Raw genomic sequence first — 22,226 nt, 5'->3', positions numbered from 1 at the left:
GACGATTCGATCAACAGATAGAAATACAGCCGCCAATTGTTTATTCCCATATGTTCATTTTGTGATACTAGCAACGAAGAAAAAAAATATTACTTTGAACCGTTTTGAACCGGTTACCGTTATATTTTTTTTCGGTTCGGTTCCGGTTCAGTTCCAAGATGGCGGCGAAAATTTCGATTCGGTTCAGTTCCGGTTCGGCTAAAAATAACGGTTCTGTTCCGGTTTTCGGTTCGGTTCGGTTCCGGTTCGACACCCTGTCCTCAGCCACTATTTAACGCGCTTCTGATGAGCCCAAAACGGTGAATATTTGACGCACATCTCCGAGACATTCGGGAGTAAAAAGTAGTAAGCAGAGACAGCGAATGCAATTGCGGAAAAACCATACTTGTCTTTACCTCCACGAATTCTGTTGCAACTCAAAAACAGGAGGAGACAAACCCCCTCTCCGTGGAGGAACTTTAAATGATAAATAATTCGTACACTCTCGTGAAATGTAAGCAGGTCCAATCTATGTATTGCCGCGGTCTGCATTATCATTTGATAGGCCGCACATGAAGTCGGTCAGCTGCTCTAGACGTGGGTGAGTAGTCTGTACAATTTTCGCACAGTGGATATTACAGCCTAAAGTGCTTCTCCGAGGGCTTGTGCACATATCCAGCTGATTTTTCGTTTCTGTCCGTGGCCGTTTTTGCATGGTTAATCAGAAGCATTCTGAGGAACGTGCTGCAAATTAAACCAGCCAAGCGCTTTGAGTGATGTTGTCAATGCCCTGTGCCCAACTTAGGATTAGCGCGTCTTCACGATAGGGTGCAATGAGTATAGTTGCAGAACTTCGTGCCCATTTGTGCGCGGAAGGTGTTTAACAGCCTTTAAACAAATTAAAAAAGCAACAGTGTTGTCCAGAAATGCAAGGAACCTGGGATTTGGATAATGAAGTCCGCTTTCATCCTGGCCTTGCAATAAAACGAACAGAGGATCACATCTGTTACTCGTAGTCAACAGCTAACACAGGCGGCGCACCAAGACTCATTAATGAGCTTCACCAGATAGCAGATAGCACCTCGAAGGGACTCTCCGAGTGGGGTGAAGTGGGGTGAGGTGGTTGCGCCCCTGGTGGCAAGGAAGTTAACTGCATACATAGAAAAAATGCCATTGACTCCTGGGGATAGCAAAGGCCGTAAGAAGAGAAAGAGAGCGCGCGCTTCCAGGCCGGCCGTGGCTGGGGAGAAGGGCACAATATCACTTAAAATGGCAATAACCTGTACTGCTGTGGTAATCATGAAATAGAGCGAACGGATTAAGAGGGAACAGTAACTGAAGGTCGGTTATGGCGGCGCCCATGCACAGCTGCCTGAAAGCGTCTATAACACCAACAAAGTCATTTCTGGACATCTCTACATCCACTGCCGGCATTGCGGGTGCTCAGCAGATTTCGAGAAAAGTACCGTCATAGCTATGAGTAAGAACCCGCTCACCAGAGAAACAATGGAGGCAGATATGATCGTGCGACTAGAAGCGAATTGTGTCAGGAGCCCATCACTAACGCTATCTGAAAGAAGAATAAGAATATTTAGCGCCATGACCGCAATGGCGTGCGAGAAGGCTTGCATTTTTTTCCTTGTTTTGATTTATAACTATCTGATACACTCTCAAGAAAAAAGGGTGTAAAAGGGTGTATCGTTACACCCTTTGTCCCATATAATACACCCCAAAACTTCATTTCGACCGTAAAGAGCTCTATAGTCAAACAGACGGCCCCAAATTTTACGAGGGGCTTGATAACGGTCTGACATAACATATTATATAGCTTGTGGCAAGCGACATGCGGAGTGTGCAGTAGCGCGGCAGTGGCCGATACAAACCGTGGGCACGGGGCGCGAGCTCGAGCGTCTTGTGCGTGGCTCACGAGGGGGCTCGCGGGACAGAGACTCGAAGGGACCGGAACAAAGTAAAGGTGCGTTTTTGCTATGTCCTGGCTTGCGTGTCTTTCTTGCGGGCGAGCAGTGGCACCGGACTCTACATTATTTGGCGCTTGACGCGGGGCCTACTGCTCTCCCGTGGGATGGACCGCAGGCCTTTTAGCCTGTTTTAGGCGTTTTTAGCCGGGTTTTTCCCGTTTTGACTTTGCCCTGCCCGTTAGGCCTACGTGGCCGTTCGACTAGGCTTCGGCCACCGGACGCCACCTTTGCCATCGCGGCTTGGCCCTCGTCTCTACTGTGCATAGTGTATATTAGGTGTTCTTTTTCTGTTCCTTTGTGTTCTTTCTTGTTCGGTTTTTGTGTTTTTCCTTTTCGCGGCCACTTTCGCGATGAGCCGCCGCAGAGCCGCCGCTGACCAATCCGAGAGCGGAGACGAGCCGGACGCGGAAGGCCTTATGGCTCGGGTGGCCAACCTATGTGACACGGTCACACAACGTCTGCTGCTGACTGACCCGGGACTTCAAGGTCGTGGCCCGCGTCCCCAGGTGCCGGTCCCAACCTACACCGGCTACGACGACCGGAAGTCCGTGGCCGACTTCCTCGCAGAGCTGGCGGCCTACAAGCTTGCTGCGGGCGCCTCGGACGAATACGTCCTCGCGCGCGTTTTGCCCGTTGCGTTGCAGGCGAGTGCAGCCCGCTGGTGGCGCATCGTGGCCCCGTTCCTGTCCTGGGAAGACTTTCGGCGGAGGTTCCAGGACGAATTTCTTCCGCCTGGGTACCAGTCTCGAGTTCAGCGAGAACTGGAGCGCCGAACCCAGCACCCGGACGAGACCCTGGTCGAATACGTCCGGGTGATGCAGGAGCTCTTCGATAGGGCCTGCCCAACGACACCAGAGTCGGACAGGGTTGCTCGGGTCGTACAGCAGAGCCATCCCAGATTCCGACCCTACCTACATGGCCGCACCTACGAGACCCTTGAGCACCTGGCCCGGGACGCTCGCGGCATCCAAGAGACGCTTCTGGCAGAGCTCCAGTACCGGCCGCCACCGCCGCCCGAGGAAGCTCTCGAACCGTCCTGTGCCTGGTCAGCTCCCGGGCCCAGAGGAGGTCCGACTCAGCGCCAACCCCAGGAGTATGGCGCGGTCCTTCCCCCCCGCGCGCTGGACCCCTACGCCTTTGGACAGCGGGAGCGCGGGAGAGCACCACCCGGTGGCTTGGACCCCCGGCCTAGTGCCTGGCCGGCTGGATCGAGACTACGGCAGGGTGAAAGCCGTTTAAGGTCCTTCCCCCGTGATTCGCTCCGGGGCGCGGATCGCTGGCCCAACGAGGGAAGCAACAGGACACAACGACAGGCTCCAAGCAGCCAGACACGCGACACTGACCGCCGCATTTCGGTGCGCTGCTTTGGCTGCGGCCGACAAGGTCACTTCCGCCGAGACTGCCCGGATTTGTTGGGCAACCGTCCTGCGGTCTCGGAAAACCAGCACGGCCGACGGCGTTGACCCCTGAGCGCCCGCCGGCCGCGGTGACCATGGACAACCCGGCAGCACTACCATCGGTATGTCGAATCCAGCCTGACCCTGAGCTAATTGAGCCTCGTATGACAGTTACAGTGCTCGGAATAGCTGTGGCAGCGCTGATTGATACCGGTGCGAGTCTGTCACTTATTGGGGACTACCTGATTGAACGCTGCAAAGAGCAGAAAGCTAACCTGCGTGAGACTAACGTGCGCTTACAGCTAGCGTCAGGACCAGAAATGCTCGCGAGTCAAGCCGTGAGGTTACAGATCGAGTTCAACGAGAAAAAACGCCGTCAGCGTTTCGTTTGCTTACCTGGTCTCACGGTACCGATTATTTTGGGACGAGATTTCATTTTCGGGGAGAACCTGGTTCTGGACTTTCCGAACAAAGGCTACCGGTTAGGTAGTGACTCGAAACTGATCCCATTTACCAGACGAGAGGATTGTATCGTCAGTGTCGATAACGTTGGCGTTAGAACGCCTGCTTTGCGACTCCCATGTGCGATAAGCGATTCTTTGCAAAACTGTCCTGCGACGGACCAGCAAAAGCGGCGTCTCCAAAGACTCCTGGAGGAGTTTTCGCCGATGTTCACGGAGAACCCCGGCAGAACCGGTGTCCTGAAGCATTCAATTGACACCGTGAATACACGGCCCCTACGCTGCAACCCTCGACCAATCAGCGTACACAAGCGAGCCCTGCTGGACAAGGCGCTCCAAGAGATGATCGACACGGGTGCCGTACGTGAGTCGCAGAGCCCTTGGGCCTTCCCGATCGTCCTTGCCCCCAAGAAGGATGGAACGGCTCGGCTTTGCGTCGACTATCGACGCCTGAATGCGGCAACCGTTCGTGACGCGTACCCGTACCCGTCGATTGAGTCGATCATGTACAACTTGGGAAACGCGAGTTTTTTCACGACTCTTGACTGCAGTCGCGGTTTCCTCCAGATAGAGGTCGAGCCCGCTGACATTGAGAAAACAGCATTCACATGCTACAGAGGGTTGTACGAGTTTGTGCGCATGCCTTTCGGCTTGAGCAACTCTCCTGCCACATTCCAGCGTCTTATGGACATTGTGCTTGGAGACGCACGGCACAACTACGCCATGGCATATATGGATGACGTAGTAGTCTTTTCACGCACGTTTGAAGAACATCTTGTGCACCTTCGGACTATTCTCGAACGCATGCAGAATGCTGGTTTGACAGTTCACCCGGGAAAAATGCAACTGGCAACATCTAAGATTAACCTGCTCGGTTTTGTAATCGACGATGGATCGCTTCGCCCTAATGAGGACAAGCTGAGGGCCATAACTGAGTTTCCTCCCCCACATGATGCAAAGAGTTTGCAGAGATTTCTTGGCATGGTTGGATTCTACCGCCAGTTTATTCCCCACTGTGCAGAGATAACGCGGCCTCTGAACGAACTGCTGCGCAAAGGCGTCAAATGGCGTTGGACGGAGGCACAGCAAAATGCTTTCCTTCAACTGTCCAGAGCTATTGCTGAGACAGCATCTTTGAAGCTCCCAGACCTCAACCGTCCGTTTGTGCTGCAAACCGATGCGAGCGGCTACGGTTTACGTGCTGTGCTGCTTCAAGACTTTGATGGTGTCTTACGACCCGTAGCGTTTGCTAGCCATACGTTGACAGCAGCTCAGCGAAATTACAACGTTTGCGAGCTTGAGTGCCTAGCCATCATATTCGCCCTGCAGAAATTCAATATGTATCTTGATGGCGCGCGCTTTGTGATCCAGTCGGATAATGCAGCCTTGTCCTGGCTTCAGCGTTTGGAAAATCCGGCAGGTCGATTAGCACGCTGGGCACTGACGCTTCAAAAATATGACTACACCATTGTGCACAAGCCAGGCTCACAAAACAAAGTTGCAGACGCTTTGTCGCGCGCTCCGCTCGGCGAAGAGCACGTGCCCGAGGATGCCAATGTTGTGGCTGCGATAGATGCTGGCTCGCGCTGGGGTACTTTGATTAGCCTAGATGAGCTTTGTGCTGCACAGCAGAATGATGGACTTTGTCGCAGGGTCTCTGAGTGGTTATCTTCACGAGACCGACGTGGCAACAGAGACGCTGACATGGGTTTTGACTCGTACTTGCTGGCCGAAGATGGTCTGCTCCTCCGGTACATACCTCAGATCGACGACGAGGAGGGTGGCTCCACAGACACTCCATTTCGAGCCGTGATACCTCGCCGACTTCGCACGTCCTTCATTAGATACTACCATGACTCTGCTTTGGCTGGTCACAGTAGTGGCTGCAAGACTTTCGAAAAGTTAAGCCGTACTGCAACTTGGCCAGGAATTCGTCAGGACGTGCTGAGGTACGCTCGTTCATGCCCGGTTTGTCAGAAAGCCAAACCGCGCGGTGGTAAGCCCCCTGGTCTAATGCAGCCAGTCGTAAGTCGATCCCCATGGGAATGCGTCGCTGTCGACGTCATGGGCCCTTTCCCACGCAGTCCGCGTGGCAACCAGTACCTGTTGGTTGTCACGGATCATTTTAGCAAGTGGGTGGAGCTATTTGCATTGCGATCGCTGACGTCCAAGAAAATCTGGTCGTGTCTGATGGAAACGTTCACACGCTTCGGATTTCCGGCAAAATTGATTAGCGACAACGCTACTTACTTTGCCAGCAAAGTGTTCCGAGACTCTTGTGCCGCATTGGACATACAACACAAGCGAACGTCTCCCTATCACCCGCAGGCAAATATTACCGAACGGGTAAACCGAAATTTGAAGTCGATGTTGATCGCTCACACCGAGCGCCACCGGGATTGGGACGCGAAGCTTCCAGAACTCGCGTTCGCAACCCGAACCACGGTTAACCGATCTACAGGTTTCACACCCGCGCGCCTTAATTTTGGCAAAGAGCTGACTTTCCCGCTCGAAAATAGTTATTCTGTCGACGATCCGGGTGCTTCTCGCTCCTATGGCCAGTTTGCAGGCAATCTACGACTGAGACTCAGGGACATCGTTCGTGATGCCCGGGAGAGCTTGGACGTCGCCCGACTGCAACAGGCTGAGCAGTACAATCGTGGCCACCGGGACGTGCAATTCCACGTTGGAGACTTGGTGCTGCGCCGGACACACCCACTTAGTAACGCAGCCAGAGGTTTCACGGCATCCCTGGCTGATAGGTGGCACGGTCCATATAGAGTACGTAAGAAAGCTTCACGCCTCACGTACACGCTCGTCGACTGTGAGTCTGGGCGACTCACGGGACCTGTTCATGTCACCGACCTCAAGCAGTATTATGATTCGGCTGATGAACTTCTCTCGCAGGTGGGAAGTGTTGCTGATCTGGCTGGTACTTAGTTTACCGCCTACACTCTCGAAGACTTCAACGTCGGTGACGAAGACGAAGATTATAGAAAGAAGATTACAATGGGTTTAGCCGAGAACCAGCATTTTACCGCCTATTTTGATTGATTGCGCGCGACTTTGAGCGGTATACATTTGACTGTTCTCGCGAGCTTAGCTCACCTGTTCTTGCGTTTACGTAGAAGACGTTTGCTTTTTTTGTAATGGACATTACTGACATCCTGTTTTTTTTTTATTACTGATTTCCAAGCATGCCGCGAGTCAATCAGGCTGCCAGACGGTCCCCATCACCACCCCGGCACTGGCGACCCAGACGCTACTACCAGCCCAGGGGACGAGACAACCCGAACAACCACCACCGCCGGGGATCCAGACGATCGCACCAGCGGTCTACCGCCACCTGGGGCACCCTCGACAACCACGGACACCCAGTGGCCTGGTCGTCCAGCCTCGCTTGGCACGACCAGCCGCGCCCTTTGACGGTTGACATGGACGCCCAAGTGCCTGAACCTTTCAGAGGCTTCACGCTGAACACCCACCGCCCGGCGAACCCACCACAAAGTTACACGGATGACGAGCGCCGACTCCTGTGCCCGCTCTGCGAGGTGCCAGAAATCCACCGCCGTACCCACAGAGCTGGAGCACTTCATCGCTCGCGGGAGTCAGCAGCCGCCGCAAGGGCAGCCATCTTACACCTCGAAAGGATGAGGGACGACGAACTAGCACGCGCCATCGCCGTTATCAGGAGGCTCCGTCCTGCTCTCCTCCGCCCCCCATCCCACGCAGACCCGTCACCACCAGATGCTGTGGAGATCGCGATAAACATTGATGACGACGAGCAACTCTGAGAACAGTTCCTAACGCCGCGGGCTGCGGGGGGGGGGGGGGGGGGGGAAGTGTGTGGCAAGCGACATGCGGAGTGTGCAGTAGCGCGGCAGTGGCCGATACAAACCGTGGGCACGGGGCGCGAGCTCGAGCGTCTTGTGCGTGGCTCACGAGGGTGCTCGCGGGACAGAGACTCGAAGGGACCGGAACAAAGTAAAGGTGTGTTTTTGCTATGTCCTGGCTTGCGTGTCTTTCTTGCGGGCGAGCAGTGGCACCGGACTCTACAAGCTAAAGTACGTTTCAAAGACTACAGAAAGAAAACACCGAGTTTTTACAGTAGGGCCAAGAAAACCCCGATTATTTTTTTCGTAGTCAGCAACACGTACATTAGCCATTTTAATAAGTTGTACCACACGGCTATCAAGCCACTCGTAAAAGTTCGGGCCGTCTGTTCGACTGTAGGGCGCTGTACGTCGAATTAACATTTTGGGTGGAATATATGGGACAAAGTGTGTAACGATACACCCTTTGACACCCTTTTTTCTTGAGAGTGTATTTAAACCAGTTTCGTAAATAGGAATAAGAAAAGAAATACAAAGAAGTTGATAGTCAGCGATTGTGTTTGTCTCTTCGTGTGTCTCGTTTTTTCCTTGTTTTGCGCGCTCTAACCCCAATGTGAATTACCACTCGCCCAAGCTCCCATATTAAGAAACTTTATGGAACGTTACTCTGCAATAACTGTCGTTGATATAACGTCATCCTAAAGGTGAATTACATAAGTACGGAAACTGAAAAATGAGTCAAATACTGGATGTTAGTAAACGTTTCCTAGGCAGTACGCCAAAAGAGTGCATATTTGATCTACGTTTGGCAATCCCAGTGTTCCAACTAAGGCATAATAAGCTTTTGAGCCAAGAGATTAATTAATAAGAAGGCTGATATCTGGGCTAATTTGTAATCACTGAACACACTGAGGCAACATAGCACATAAAAGAAGATAGAATTACCTTTTTTCTTTATGCCAACCGTGCTTAAGAAACACAACTATCTTGGGAAGGTGCAAGCGCGATTGGACAGGGGAGGTACTCGAAGCGTATACTATATCTACATGGAAAGACATTAGTGAAGGCATTAGTGAAGCATCAGTGATTCGGTCGAGCATCAAAATAGTTTTCCTGAAGTTGACGGTGGGGCCCTTGTACGTGCAAATATGATTAGCTATCATGGGCAGTGTGAGAGGAATGCACGTGCGAATGTGTGTAATGCGGTGTTTTCTTCCTTCTGTCCTTCCTTACAAAATAATCCCAAGTTACGACTTACCACCTACCCTTTTCCCGTTCTTCTTCCTCTGCAATGACACTATGTTGCCTCAGCATTATTTAGTGTCAAATAACCTGTCGTTTGCTTTTCTATGACTTTTTCTGGCTCACCACATAGTGGATAAATTCCAAACATGAGCCAAATAAGCAACGTTTTAACCAAGAAATCAGCATTGAAGCCTAATTCTGGGCATTTCATCGGCTTACAGAGGCCCAAGGAAGCCACGTGACAACCAAAACACTAGGCATTTAGAACCTTAACCTAAGGTGTTACTTGAGTACCTTGGTATTCTGGATGATCGAATTAGAAGGTGGTACAGAATTGTGAAGAGCAACGACGACATTATATCCGCCGTCCCTTTCATCAATGCTCGCTGGTACAACTTCCGTGAGCGAAGCGAGAATGAATACCACCGTAAGAAACATTTCTTTTTCATGAACTGCAAAGAGAGTCCGAAAACGAGTTATAGAAAAAGCGTCATCTTCCGAGTCTTTCTTATTTCAAAATGTAGTGTACAGCTACAAAAAAGGAGATAACATCAGACGAACTCGTTGTGCTGACTACGAGCAACAACACAAAGAATAGTCACAATTAAAGTGCATTTTTAATATTGATCATGAAGCACGTTATTGTTAACATTAGAACAATAAAATGTTTGCATTTAACAGTGGCATCTCAACTGGTCAAACGAATACTGTGTAAAATTGCACTTATATGTTTTTTATTGACCAATATGCTGCACACTCCAAAGAAAATATGGTCTCAAATAGTAAATGGCACAATTTGTTCCTATGAACTTAAATTTTGTCCCCGAAAAGACCTCTGGTTCGAGCTATGTACCCTGCGCCAAAAGCTGGGGACTATCTCCACTCGCTTGGAACTAACCGAGAGGCGTGCGCGAACAAGGTCAACCATCAGTCCTCCAGACAGGCACGTAGCCAAAAGCGGGAGGCCATGGGGCCCGCCCACCCCCGAAATCTTTCATTTTGCTGTTGCATCCTCTCCCCACACACCCTCATACAACAATTTGTCATAAACGCCCCCCCCCCCCCAAAAAAAAAAAAAAAAAAAAAAATTCCTGGCTATGTGCCTGCCTCTAGAGGCAGGGTGCACTTAGGGTGTCTTCATGTGCGCTTCGCATAGAGTGATGCCAACTCATTTTGGTTTTGAAAGCGCACAAAAGACGAGGACAGAGTAAGAAACACAAGCGACGGACGAGCGCTCGTTTGTGTTTCTTACTCTGTCCTCTTTTGTGCGCTTTTAAAACCAATATGAATAACTACCAACTAGCCCAACTTTCCACCCTGATGCCAACTGCCTGTTTCCCTTTCCCACACCCTCTTCCACCGCCATTTTGTTCCTCAATGTTTTCTCGTGCGCCGGAAAGTGGCCTTTGTGTCCATCGGTCCTCCCATCCGAGGGGGAAAATGCTAATCCTCCTTCCATGGGTTCCACAACGCTTCTCCGAACTTGTGAGATAAGGTGCTTGTTACCGGGAGGGTTATAAGCCCCACGGATTATCTCCAAGGCCAAAATGGCTGCAGGTTTGTCGGCGAGTGGTATCACAAAGGGTGGCATCACCCTAGCAAAGCGCACATGAAGGCTCCCTAGGTGCACTATGATTTAGTCCTTGAAGGCAAGCAGAACGTTCACCTGGAATACAGCTAATATTTCGCGATCGTCTTGCAAATCGGCGGGACTCAGCTCAGCACGGGTCAACGTCTTTACCAAAATCGGGTGAAGATGGCGAATTTCTTTCATGAGCAACGTTCGTTCAGACATTACATGGTACACTGACCTGTACATGGTACACTGAAACACAGCTAACATTTCGCGTGTTTCGCATTTCGCTATCGGCGACAAAAATCTTGGCGGCAAGAAAAGGAATATTGCTTCCTTGCTTACTGGTTCCTCCAGTAAAGTATACCTTATAGATGCCTGCAAAAGTATTTCTTCCTTTGACAATATCGTGCTTAGATAGACGTGGGCTCAAAAATAAATATTTTCTCCCCTTTTACTTTTTAACCCAGTTAACAGCACGTTCTTAAACTCTCGCTTTCTCCGCCGACCGCTAGCTCCACAATTTCACAAGGTTTCAGCTCTCTCCGATGTGCGGTACATTTACGCTGGCCAAAAACACGGTTCTATTTTAGGCGCCTTGTACTAGGCGCCCCTGGATACCCATCTCTGAGGTGCCACTAAAACACAACTCTCCTGCCTTGAAAAAGCGAATCGGTATGGAATAGCAAGGTTTGAAAATACAAAGTTAAATGAGCTCACCTCTGCCAATGGCACCAGTCAATCGTGGAGGCTAATGCGTTCGAAATGCGAGCTTCCTCGTGACTGGGAGCCTTTTTTGTTATTATTTAGTGTTTAATTGAAGCTTCTTAGTGAAAGAAGAAGCGAGATTTAACATTGAGAAATACTAGGTTTTAGCTGTTTGACCGTACACTGAAATTGGAAGCATTAAGATACCGTTCAGTTAATTATAAATGTGCAGTGCGCCGGCCAACTAAATAAAGTAGCGCACCTCTCCGAAAGACCGAACTAAAAAATATACTGATTTTGTGGCTTTGCAAAACGTGCGCGTGAACATCGATTAGAGCTGTTCTCTCCTCCAAAATGCCAGAGAGAGTTGTCCAGAGACACCGTGGTAACTGGGGGCACTCCTGCCCTTTTCTCGCTTCCAAATACAGGTTGCATATTTCCTAATTACCACAGAAATTAACGCCGGTAATAACGCCAGCCTGACACAGCGATGCATCCAATCCACGGGCAACGAGATTACATACTGAGTATTCGGAAGAAAATACAACCGGGTTTGTCGAACTGCAAAATAAGCTACGTATTGTCGAGCGCTCTTTACGTCTTGATCACGATGTGAGGTACACTCTAAGAAACACGTTGGCCTCAAGGGACTAACGGCAGCATTTGGTTCTCTGGACTCCCAGTTGCTCCCCGAAAGGACCATCTGGTTCAAGCTAGGTGCCGTGCGCAAAAGCTGGGGACTAACCGATAGGCGTGCGCGAGCAAAAGCAGTCATTAGTCCCCATCAGACAGGGTGCACCTGTATGATTTAGTCCCCGAAGGCAAACGGAACTTTCGCCAGGAGGACGGATGCTATTTCGCTTGTCTTGGGGATCGGCGAGACTCAGCCCAGCACGGCTGAAAGTGTCAACAAAACTCGGACGAAACTGGCAAATTTGTTTAATGTGCCACGAACGTTCAGACATTACATGGTAGAGCTTCGCGCGTTGTGCGAATGCGAGTTAACGAATGTGTTGACTCTGCTTCACCCAACTATCTCGTTAAAAATGTTCCGTTGACATTTCACAAGTCCCATTCACGTAATTTGCCTTCGCGCGAAACTAAGAAAGAAAAGCTAACACTTTTCTTTCTCTTAAATGAAACTTAAGGGTTTGTAGAAGACGCGCTTTCAACACCGGAGTCTCGCAGTCAGAATAAATGGTCACTTCAATCGCTAAAACTTAGTTACTGAGAACAAGCCGAGAATCGCCTCCTGTGCCTCCCCGTAACCAAACTTTCTTGGCAGTCCAATGTCGAACTAGAAATCCGCAACGACATACTTGATGCACGATACGTTCCACTTAAAAAGCACATCCAGGGGCAGTATCTAGACGCCTTCATACGATCGTCGTCGCTGTTTCAGATAGCATTCCAGATGAACAACGAAGAACGAACAGCGCCCGGAACGTCATCTATGGCAACACCCTGCTAATACAAAACAAAGTCGAACTAAAAAAAATGCCCCCGAGAAAACTGAATACAGAAAGAGAAAAAAAGAACACAAAAAATACGTGTTTGCTTGTACGTCACTTCACCGGCGAGTTGAAAATGGCGACCTTCGATTTTCTTCCGTCCTTGGGGTATTAGTGTGTCCGTGTGTTGTGTGCAGTGGGAGGGGAAAAAGAGATTTTCCTGTACGCGCCCTTCCCCCTGCCAAATGGGAAGGCGTATTTTTTTAAAAGAACCTGTTTTTAGTACAGCCTTCGTAAGAACTAAGGACTTAGAAGCTGGTCGCCGTTTTTTTTTTTTTTTCTCCCTGTGTCGTCTCCGATCATTGCGGGGTCCGGTTTGGATTCGCGGTGCTGCAACACTCCACTTGATCTGTTCTGAAGTCACAAAACAAAGGAACTCTATTAAGGTATGTCGAAGTACTTCTGTTTATGGTATATTCATTACCTGCGGCTTCAGAAACTGTTTTATTTTGAGCGCGTTTTCTAGCTTCCAAAGCGTGCGCCATGCTCTTTTGGCACCACAGTTGCTTATTTTGTTATGCAGCACAGAGACCTGATATTGAATCGTATCGAGCAAAACGCTAGTTTAACCGATGGCTTATTTTTTTTGTGTTTTGCAGATCCTGGCAGAATCGCTTTACCACAACGACCTGTTCACACATGCAGCAGAGAGCTACAACCATAGCGCTGACCTAGCGCAAGGCGCGTGCTGACGGCAGCTTTCACCAGCTTTGTATCGCACCGTCAAAACTGTTGCTCATGGCAGGCGAAATGTAGCTCACGACACGTAAAGGTCTGTTCACATCTGCATCGAAGCGCTACAGGCATAGCGCTTACCTCGCGCTAAGCGCGTGCTGACACAAAGCTGGCGTTCACCAGCTTTGTATCGTACCGTCGAAACTGTTGCTCATGGCAGACGATAAGTAGCTGATGACACGTGAGAAGCGCTATATCAGCGCTTCGCTGCATGTGAGAACCAGCCTTAAAGGTGTATCCACACGGCGGACCGGGCCGCGGACCGATTGATCACGTGATGCGCGGCCCGCGGGCCGCCCGGCTACAATGAGCATCCACACGGCGGACCAAAAGAGCAGACGACAGAGCGAACGGGCCGGTCTAACCCTCGACCTCACAGCTCCGCCAAACGCATGCAGCGAGCTGCTTTGAGGCTATTTGTGAGGAGCCAAGATGGAGGTTGAACGAAAGAGACGTTTGGCCGCGGTGGCCCTGGCGTTGACCATTGAGAACGAGGAGGACTTAAGTGAACCGAAAAATTCATGGGGACATCTTTAGATTATTTGGGTAGTCGTCGCGACTACTGTCTCACGGAGCGGGGATTGCTCCATGAGCGCGATGAAGTAAAAAGTTGCATCGTCACACAACAAAAGGTTCGTCTTCAACAGTTGGCGCCAAAAGAAAGCGACTTTGGATTTGGATTCCAATCCAAACAACCAAAGTCAGCTTGTTGCCAGACTTAGCGCTTCAATTATACTAAAAACGCCGCGGTCCGCCGCCAAGGTCCGGGCGAGAAAGTCGCTTTGCATTTCTCAGAAGCGCGGGCCGGGGACCGCCGGCGGACCTCAAAGAACGGTAACGTAAGATCACGTGATGCGCGGCCCGCGGACCGAAACAGCAATTTGGTCCGTCGTGTGGATACACCTTAAGCAGCGCTACTTCAGCGCTTCGCTGCGTGTGAGAACCGGCCTTAATGGAGAAGGAGGAGGAGGAATAAACTTTATTATGCCTGTATATTGGTGTCTGGGTGCTTCCCTTAGTCCAGGGCCCCAACGGTGTCGGCTGTCAGCCTCGCCCGCCCGATCAACTTTAGTTGGTCGGCAGCAGACGAGCTGAGCAGTGCGGCTTCCCAGTTTTCAGGAGTGGGATCAGGGTGGGAGGGGGAAATGTTAGGGTGAGCGGTGCAAAACCACGCGGTGTGTGACAAGGAAGCATACTGGCCGCAGTGCGGACATTCGGCTTTGTAGCTTGTAGGGTAGAATTCGTGCAAGAGCGCTAGGTTGCGGAACGCTCCTGTCTGGAGCTGGCGCCAAGCGACCGCGTCCTCTCTGTTGAGATTTTTGTGTGGCGGGGGGTATTCTCGCCTCTGGCCACGATGGTAGCCCCTGATTTCGGAGTGCCTGTTTGGCACCGGAGTAAAGTATGCACGATGAACAGAACAGCGCACACAAAGACAAGGACAGAGAAAAGGAACATGCAGGACACACAAGCGCTGACTCGCAACTGAATTTATACACAAAAGAAAGAAGAAGAAACCGTTCTGAAAGACACGCAGGGCACGCAGTGCTTATGACACGCGACACAACACCATCTAACTGCAATGTCTTTGCCCCATAGTCCTTTCTAAAAACAAGGTTTCAGTGTTTAGTAGTGTCACTGATGGGTGGCTGACGCAGCAGTCCCCCAGGCTGTTGATGCAATGTGCTTCTAAGATTTCGCGAGTTGTCTTGTCTCGATAGTGTCCAATTATTGTTGTGCCTTTTAGAATCGGAGCACACGAGCAGGAATTGCAGTGAACGGGGAGGTGACCACCCACCGTAGATTTTAGCGAACGATCATGCTCGAGAAGGCGATCGTTTAGGCACCGTCCGGTTTGGCCCACATAGCTTTTACCACACGTTAATGGGATTTTGTACACCACGCCAATTGAACATGGCACATAAGGGTGGCTGTGGCGTTTCTGGCACTTGCCTTTGTTGAGGTTATCCGCTATCGAGCGAACCTTTGAACAGATTTGCGCCATTCTTTTTGGAGCCGAAGACACCACAGGCACATCGTACCTTTGGGCTGCTCTTTTTAAATTATGAGAGGTTTTGTGCATGTATGGTACAACAACCTTTCGTTTCTGTGGATCTCGAGGTTTCTTTCTCCGAATCCCTTTAGTCTTGCGTACTAAGACCGCCACCACCTCGTTTAAGACCTGTGATGGAAAGCCCGACTTATGGAGTCTCTCATCTTGAGCATTAAAACTTTCACGAACAGTGTGAAAGCAGGACTTCGTAAGTGCAGCCCCAAGTATGGTAACCGCAATCCCCCTTTTAACAACTTTCGAATGTGCGGATGTGTAGTGAAGGATGCCCTTTTTTGACCTAGGAGAGAAACTCCAGCAGATATGGTTTGTATGAAGAGATAACGAAAGGTCTAGGAACTGTAACTTTCCGTCCGAAGGTTTTTCAACAGTGAATTTAAGACCAAAGCCGCACCTGGAAAATACGCTCATAACCTTATTAACGTAATCACCTTCAACAGACTTGGGATACACTAGCAAAAAATCGTCAACGTATCGGAACACTTTTGACACTTCTGATGTGCTAAGGGCACCTTCAATAGCTCTATCAACACTTGCTAGAAAAATATCACTAAGAACGGGGGCCACGCATGATCCTATGCACACACCTGACCGCTGCGTAAAGGTACCACTGTTCCAGCCAACGATCATAGAGTTCAAATAGAATTGCAGAAGTTCTAGAAAGCCTTCTAAAGAAACACCACTAGAGTTTCTGAAGGAGAGCTCCCCTTGCTCTTCAATGCAGGACTTGACTGAGGCAAGTAATGCTTGGTGTGGAAGAGAATAAAAAAAGTCTTGCCCGTCAACACTGAACACAGAGTGGTTGTTGCAATTATTGTTCTTGAAAGCTTCCACTACTGCTTCAGAATTGCTGACTAAAAAGGGGTCCTCGATTTGCAAACCTAATAGGTGTTTTTGAAGAAAGCCCGCCATCTGGCGCTGCCACGTGCCTCTCTCAGTGATGATGGCACGGAATGGGCAGGCTTCCTTATGGGTTTTCACACTAAAGAACACCTCAAGGTTAAGCCCTGTTGCTTTCTTGATGTTTCCGGACAAGCTTGTCAAGGAATGGCGTTCACAGAGCTTTAATGCCTGCGCCTTAATCTGCTTGGGGGACACTTGTACCCGCTTGAAGTTCTTGCTCATGGCGGTGCAGGCTTTTTCATTAAAGTGTTCTTCAGGCATCAATACAAAGGATCCTTCCTTATCAGCCTCTAAAACGCGAAGGTGATTATCGGTCAAAAAAGAAATCAGAGGACGGGGATCATAGGTATGTCTAGGCCGAGTATGGCTGCCACCGAGAGCGTCAACACATTCATGAATACAACGCGGTCGGACATCTTCATTGACCTTGTATGCAATTTTTCTAGTTAGCGCCAGAAGCTCGGGGGGTTGAAGAGTTGGTTCGAGGCAAAACTTGGGCCCAAGGCCTAAGACCTTTTTGAGCTCTGGCGGGACTTGAATGTCCCCCAAAGATGTAAAGTGACCACCGGTGGGCGGAGGCTTGTTCTTTTTTGGTAACCGTAGTCGGACTCGGCGCCATAAAAATTCAGCAACATCTCCAACTGACTTGTTCATTTCATAAAAGGACCTGCGACACCGCTCTTGAGAGCCCCCTTGGGTGGAGCATACTGTCCACAGACAGTTCTTGAAAAAACGCGCTTGCCTCCAGTATTTGGAGCGCAATATTTTGCACATTCTTCGAGAATGTCCAGCAGAGGGAGTGAGGAAGCCACATAAGCCTTGAAGTTCAATCGGACACGTACCTTGTCGAATATGCCATGAAGTAACCCTTGCTTTGCACACACACTGTGCTGCCAGGTTGGCCAGAAGAAAGGGATTGATGAACGGAAGGCTGGAGATGACAGAAGAAGAGCCCGATGCACAAGAAATGAATTGCAGAAGTGTAGTAAGTTGGGCGAGTTGGTATGATGACATGATGAACAGAACAGCGCACACAAAGACAAGGACAGGGAAAAGGAACATGCAGGACACACAAGGGCTGACTCGCAACTGACAACTCGAGAAGGCGATCGTTTAGGCACCGTCCGGTTTGGCCCACATAGTTTTTACTACACGTTAATGGGATTTTGTACACCACGCCAATTGAACATGGCATATAAGGGTGGCTGTGGCGTTTCTGGCACTTGCCTTTGTTGAGGTTATCCGCTATCCAGCGAACCTTTGAACAGATTTGCGCCATTCTTTTTGGAGCCGAAAACACCACAGGCACATCGTACCTTTGGGCTGCTCTTTTTAAATTATGAGAGGTTTTGTGCATGTATGGTACAACAACCTCTCTTGTCCTTGTCTTTGTGTGCGCTGTTCTGTTCATCATGTCATCATACCAACTCGCCCAACTTACTACACTTCTGTAAAGTATGCACCTAGCCCTAGTCGCGACGCGGCGACAGGAGCGGCCCGGAGGGTGCATGCTCGGGCCTCGGTGTCAGCACACCGATTGCCTTTCACCTCGTCGTGTCTTGGGATCCATATGAGTTCCACTGTGGGGAAGCCCTGTAGGTCTCTCTGGCTGAGGACCTTGAGTGCCTTCGGCGAGACACGGCCTGCTAGGAAGCGACGCAGTGCTGCTTGTGAGTCGCTCATGATGGTGACGTGACGTTCTCCGAGCCCAATGGCCATGGCGATGGCGAATTCCTCTGCAATGGTCGTATTAGAGGTGCGCAGCGACGCCGTGATTCGGGTGCTCCCAGTTCCATCCACGACGCATATTGCCGCTGCATTCCGTTGATAGGCATATGTGGCCGCGTTTGTGTACAGGACATCAGCCCGTTTGCCATACGCCTTTTGGTAGAATCTTGCCCGAGCCTTGCGGCGTTCCGCGTGGAGCGTCGGGTCCATGTTGCGGGGGATCGCGTGCACTTTGATTTGGCTCCAGATGTGTCTCGGGAGGGGTGCCGTGGTGTTTTCTCTGTCCCATTAGAAGGGAATCTTGAGCCCTTCTAGGACCTTTCTGCCCGCAGGGGTTCGGGCGAGTCGGTCTCGTTGAGTGGCAAGGTGGCTGTCCACCAGCTCCCAAAAGTGTTGTGGACGCCGAGCTTGAGTAGCTTCTCTGTGTAGGTGTACGGTGGGAGTCCGAGGGCCGTCCTGTACGCTTTGCGTATGAGGACATCTAGCTTGTCCTCGTCTCCCTTGGTGAGATTCAGACAGTTTGTGGTATAGATGATGCGCGACACCAGCAGGGCGTTAACCAGTTTGATCGTGTCGCCTTCCCTGAGGCCGTGCAGCCGGCTGGCGACCCGGTGCATGATGCGTAGAATCTGGGTGACTTGGTTCTGGAGGAGTGTGAGGGTATGGGTCGCCTTTCCGTCCTCCTGGAGGTGGAGTCCCAGGTTCTGGCACGTGGCACCATGGGGATTTGAGAGCCGTCGTCCAGGAAGACTTGTATCTCGTCTCTGGGCTCCGAGTTGCGGCGGGACCTTGGGGTCTTCCAGACTAGAATCAATTCCGATTTGGCTGCCCAGATGTGTAGGTGACCCTGGCGTAGGTACCGTTGAACTTCGTGGACTGCCGCCTGAAGCGCGTCCTGCTTCTCTCCGTCAGACCCGGACACAGTCCAGATTGTGAGATCGTCCGCGTACAGAGAGTGTTTAATGTGCGGGATGCGCTCCAGAATCGGGGGCAGCCCGCTCATTGCCAGGTTGAAAAAGTTTGGCGAGAGCACCGCCCCCTGCGGCGTGCCCCTGTTGGGGGTGTTGACGTCCGTGCAAAGGTCACCTGCACCAATGGTGGCTGTCCTGTTCCGTAGAATGTCTCGCAGGTAGTTGTACATTCTGGAACCGCAATTGGTGACTGTCAGGTTTTGGGAGAATTAGCTGGTGGCCCACATTATCAAAAGCTCCCTTGACGTCCAGGGCGAGCACCGCTTGGGTCGTCGTCCTGGAGATGGGGCCGAGGATGTCCTCTTTTAGCTGTAGCATGAGGTCCTGGGTTGACGAGTGCTCTCTAAAACCAAACATGGTGTGCGAGAACACTCCGGTTTCCTCCATGTGCGGCTGCAGCCATTTGAGGACGGCCCGGTCCATCAGCTTTCCCACGCAGGACGTGAGGGCGATTGGTCGCAGGTTGTCGAGCCAGAGCTCCTTTCCAGGTTTGGGGATGAGGATGATTTTCGAGTGTTTCCACTTATTGGGGAGCTCGCCTATCTCCCATACCTGGTTGATATGTTTCAAGAGGGTCTGAACCGAACCCGCCTCTAGGTTACGAAGCAGCGTGTTTTGGACGCGGTCCTCGCCAGGTGCCGTATTACGGCCCAGGTCTTGGAGCGCGCTCCATACCTCTTCGAAGCTGAAGGGGACGTCGAGTTCGGGGTTTGGCTCGCCTTCGTAATCATGATACACCTCGTCCGGGGACGAGCCGATGTGCCGTAGTTTGAGTTTCGAGGAGGTCCTGGTTAGTGGCGGGGGAGTCGCGCACAATTTTCCGGAGGTTCTGGCTGGTATTGCGTTTACTTTAGCTAGGATCCAGGAGGTGTCGCAAGAACTGCCACGCGTCCTTGGTCCCCAGTTTTCGCTGGAGATCGGTGCACTTTTTGTTTCAGTTGGAAAGCGCCAGTTGGGTTGCGTACTCGAGCGCTTCCGCCGTGATTGCCGCGATCCGTTTCTTGAGCTCGCGGTTTAGCTTCTGGCGCTTCCAGTGCTTGATCAGACCGTGCCTTGCCTCCCACAAGTGGAGCAGGTGCCTGTCCACCTCGGGAGTCTCTGTTGTCAGGTTGATAGTTTCCGTATAGGTGCTCTTGTCGCATACTAGGCGCTCGGTCCAGCTGGCAAGGGAAGCATCCTCGTGCTCTCGCTCGCTGTGTGTGGCCGTGCGTGCTGCGCGAAACCTGTCCCAGTCTGTCAGAGCTTGTTTCCGGAGGAACTTTTCCCCTGGCGAGACGGCGATGTCCACTTGGGCTATGGCGTGGTCGCTTCCCCGGTTCACCTCGAGGTTTGACCATTCCGACCACCGTCCGCATCTCGTCAGCGCGAGGCCCGGGCACGTGTCGCGGGTAACACTGTTGCCCGTCCTCGTGGGCTGCTCCGGGTCGGTCAGGATATAGAGGCGTTGTTTGCAGATTAAGTGGTAACGTCGGGTGCCCTTGGCCATAGAGCGAGTTTACCCCCATGCCGAGTGCGGCGCGTTAAAGTCGCCTACTATGAGGAGTTGGTTCCGTGCAAGTTTAAGCGCGGCGCAAAGAATTTGCTAAAATCCTCGTGCCTGTTGGGTGGCGGCACGATGGTGGCGGACTGTATTAGCGATGTGCGCGGCCAGAAGCGTCGCTGTGGTCAGCTTTCCATGATTGGCCAAACCATCGGCATATGAGCACTGTCAGATTGTCAACTTCGACGGTGTTAGTTTCAGATTGCGATGGCTCCTAGCTTCTACTGTGCTTTTTAAACACACCATCGAACTCGTCATCGCACCCGATGGTAAGTAGCCAGAACAACAACTGGTGACGTCACGGCGAGGGAAATCCCAGTCGTGACGTCATGGAGGGAAACCATAAGAGCGCGCCACCGAAATATCTCGGCGCTAATGCGTTGAGAATAAAGAACGAGGGCCAGTGGCGCTTCTCGGGAATGATTTCTATTAGCACTTGCTCTATGCTCTCGTCGCTGAGTTCGTGCATGCGGGCATTTACGTGGCTTTCTGCTAGGACTGCCACGCGCTGGCATATGCGAGGACAGGCACCTTGTAGCCCGAAAGTGAGGGTGTCTCGGTTCCAGTTTCCTGGAGTGCCATTATTTCGGGAGGTTTGCCGAGTCCGGGAATGTACTGCGCTAGGGCCCCACGTTTGTTGCGGTACCCCCGGCAGTTCCACTGCCGGCGTTGCTCTGCCTTAAGCGGGCTCTGCCATTTCTACTGAGGATGTCTACCCGACTGGGCGTGTCGGGTATGGTAGCTCTTGCGGACACCACTGAAGTTCTGGGCCCATTTTCTCGAACGCGAACCGTGGTGTAAAGTTAATTATTGTCCCTAGAAGGTTGAATTCCAGGTAACGTGACTGGGAGAGCAGGGGCGCCGAGGGAAGAGCAGTACCTAGAAGCAAAATGGCCGCGGCGTCGCTTAATAAGGGCTAATAGTTCTGCTTGGTTCTGCTGAACATTCATTTCGATCTGGCTGTTATATTAATGACTCACCATCAACCCATTAGCACGTCAAGCAAGGCGATAGTTCAGAGGGACTACTAAACTAACCGACGGCAGCATTCCGCGAACGCATCACTCTTCAGCAGTCCAGGGGTGCTATGTTGCGCTTTTTGGACTCCCAGGAGACTAGGAAGAGGGAAGTGACGTCAACGACACAGCAAACGCAGATTGGATGTTGACAGAAGAAAACGAAATCAACACCCAATCTGCGTTTGCTGTGTCGTTGACGTCACTTCCCTCTCCCTAGTCTCCTCGGAGTCCAAAAAGCGCAACATAGCACCCCAGGATCCAAGACATGACGGTACATAAGCCTTGCAAGTGTTTTTATGGTGAGTAAAAAAAATGTTTTGCGAACGAGTGTTTGTACATATTTATACTAAGACGTTTAATTTGTTACACTTTGCACGCCAACTCGTGAGCAGCGATTACTTTGCGGAGAAAGAGGGTTATCCTCAATAAAGTCTTCGTTCCGGGTGAACAGCTGAGACATTGTACTGTTTTTTTGTTCACAGTGCGCCGACGGTATGCCGACATAGGTTGCCTTCATGTGCGCTTTGCTTAGGGTGGTGGCATCTCGCCATTTTGTCTCACACGTTTATTTTTATT

At 51.1% G+C, this 22,226-nt stretch overlaps 1 protein-coding gene across 1 annotated transcript; it reads left to right on the top strand.

Moving 5' to 3' along the window:
- The first annotated feature begins 2,360 nt into the window (after positions 1-2,360).
- LOC115320853 lies at positions 2,361-7,075 on the top strand. The gene is made up of 2 exons (XM_040215734.1): positions 2,361-3,477; positions 7,013-7,075. Exon 1 carries the CDS (start codon positions 2,375-2,377, stop codon positions 3,419-3,421), a length of 1,047 nt encoding a protein of 348 aa, XP_040071668.1. The 5' UTR covers positions 2,361-2,374; the 3' UTR covers positions 3,422-3,477; positions 7,013-7,075.
- The last annotated feature ends 15,151 nt before the right edge of the window (positions 7,076-22,226 follow it).

The sequence above is a fragment of the Ixodes scapularis genome, unplaced genomic scaffold, assembly GCF_016920785.2.
Source record: "Ixodes scapularis isolate PalLabHiFi unplaced genomic scaffold, ASM1692078v2 PGA_scaffold45__5_contigs__length_3442486, whole genome shotgun sequence".
Lineage (NCBI taxonomy): Eukaryota > Metazoa > Arthropoda > Arachnida > Ixodida > Ixodidae > Ixodes > Ixodes scapularis.
This window is presented reverse-complemented; position numbering and strand designations above follow the sequence as displayed.

Excerpts from the sequence above, each read along its gene's own strand:
- LOC115320853 (XM_040215734.1), top strand. The coding sequence starts at position 2,375 with ATGGCTCGGGTGGCCAACCTATGTGACACGGTCACACAACGTCTGCTG.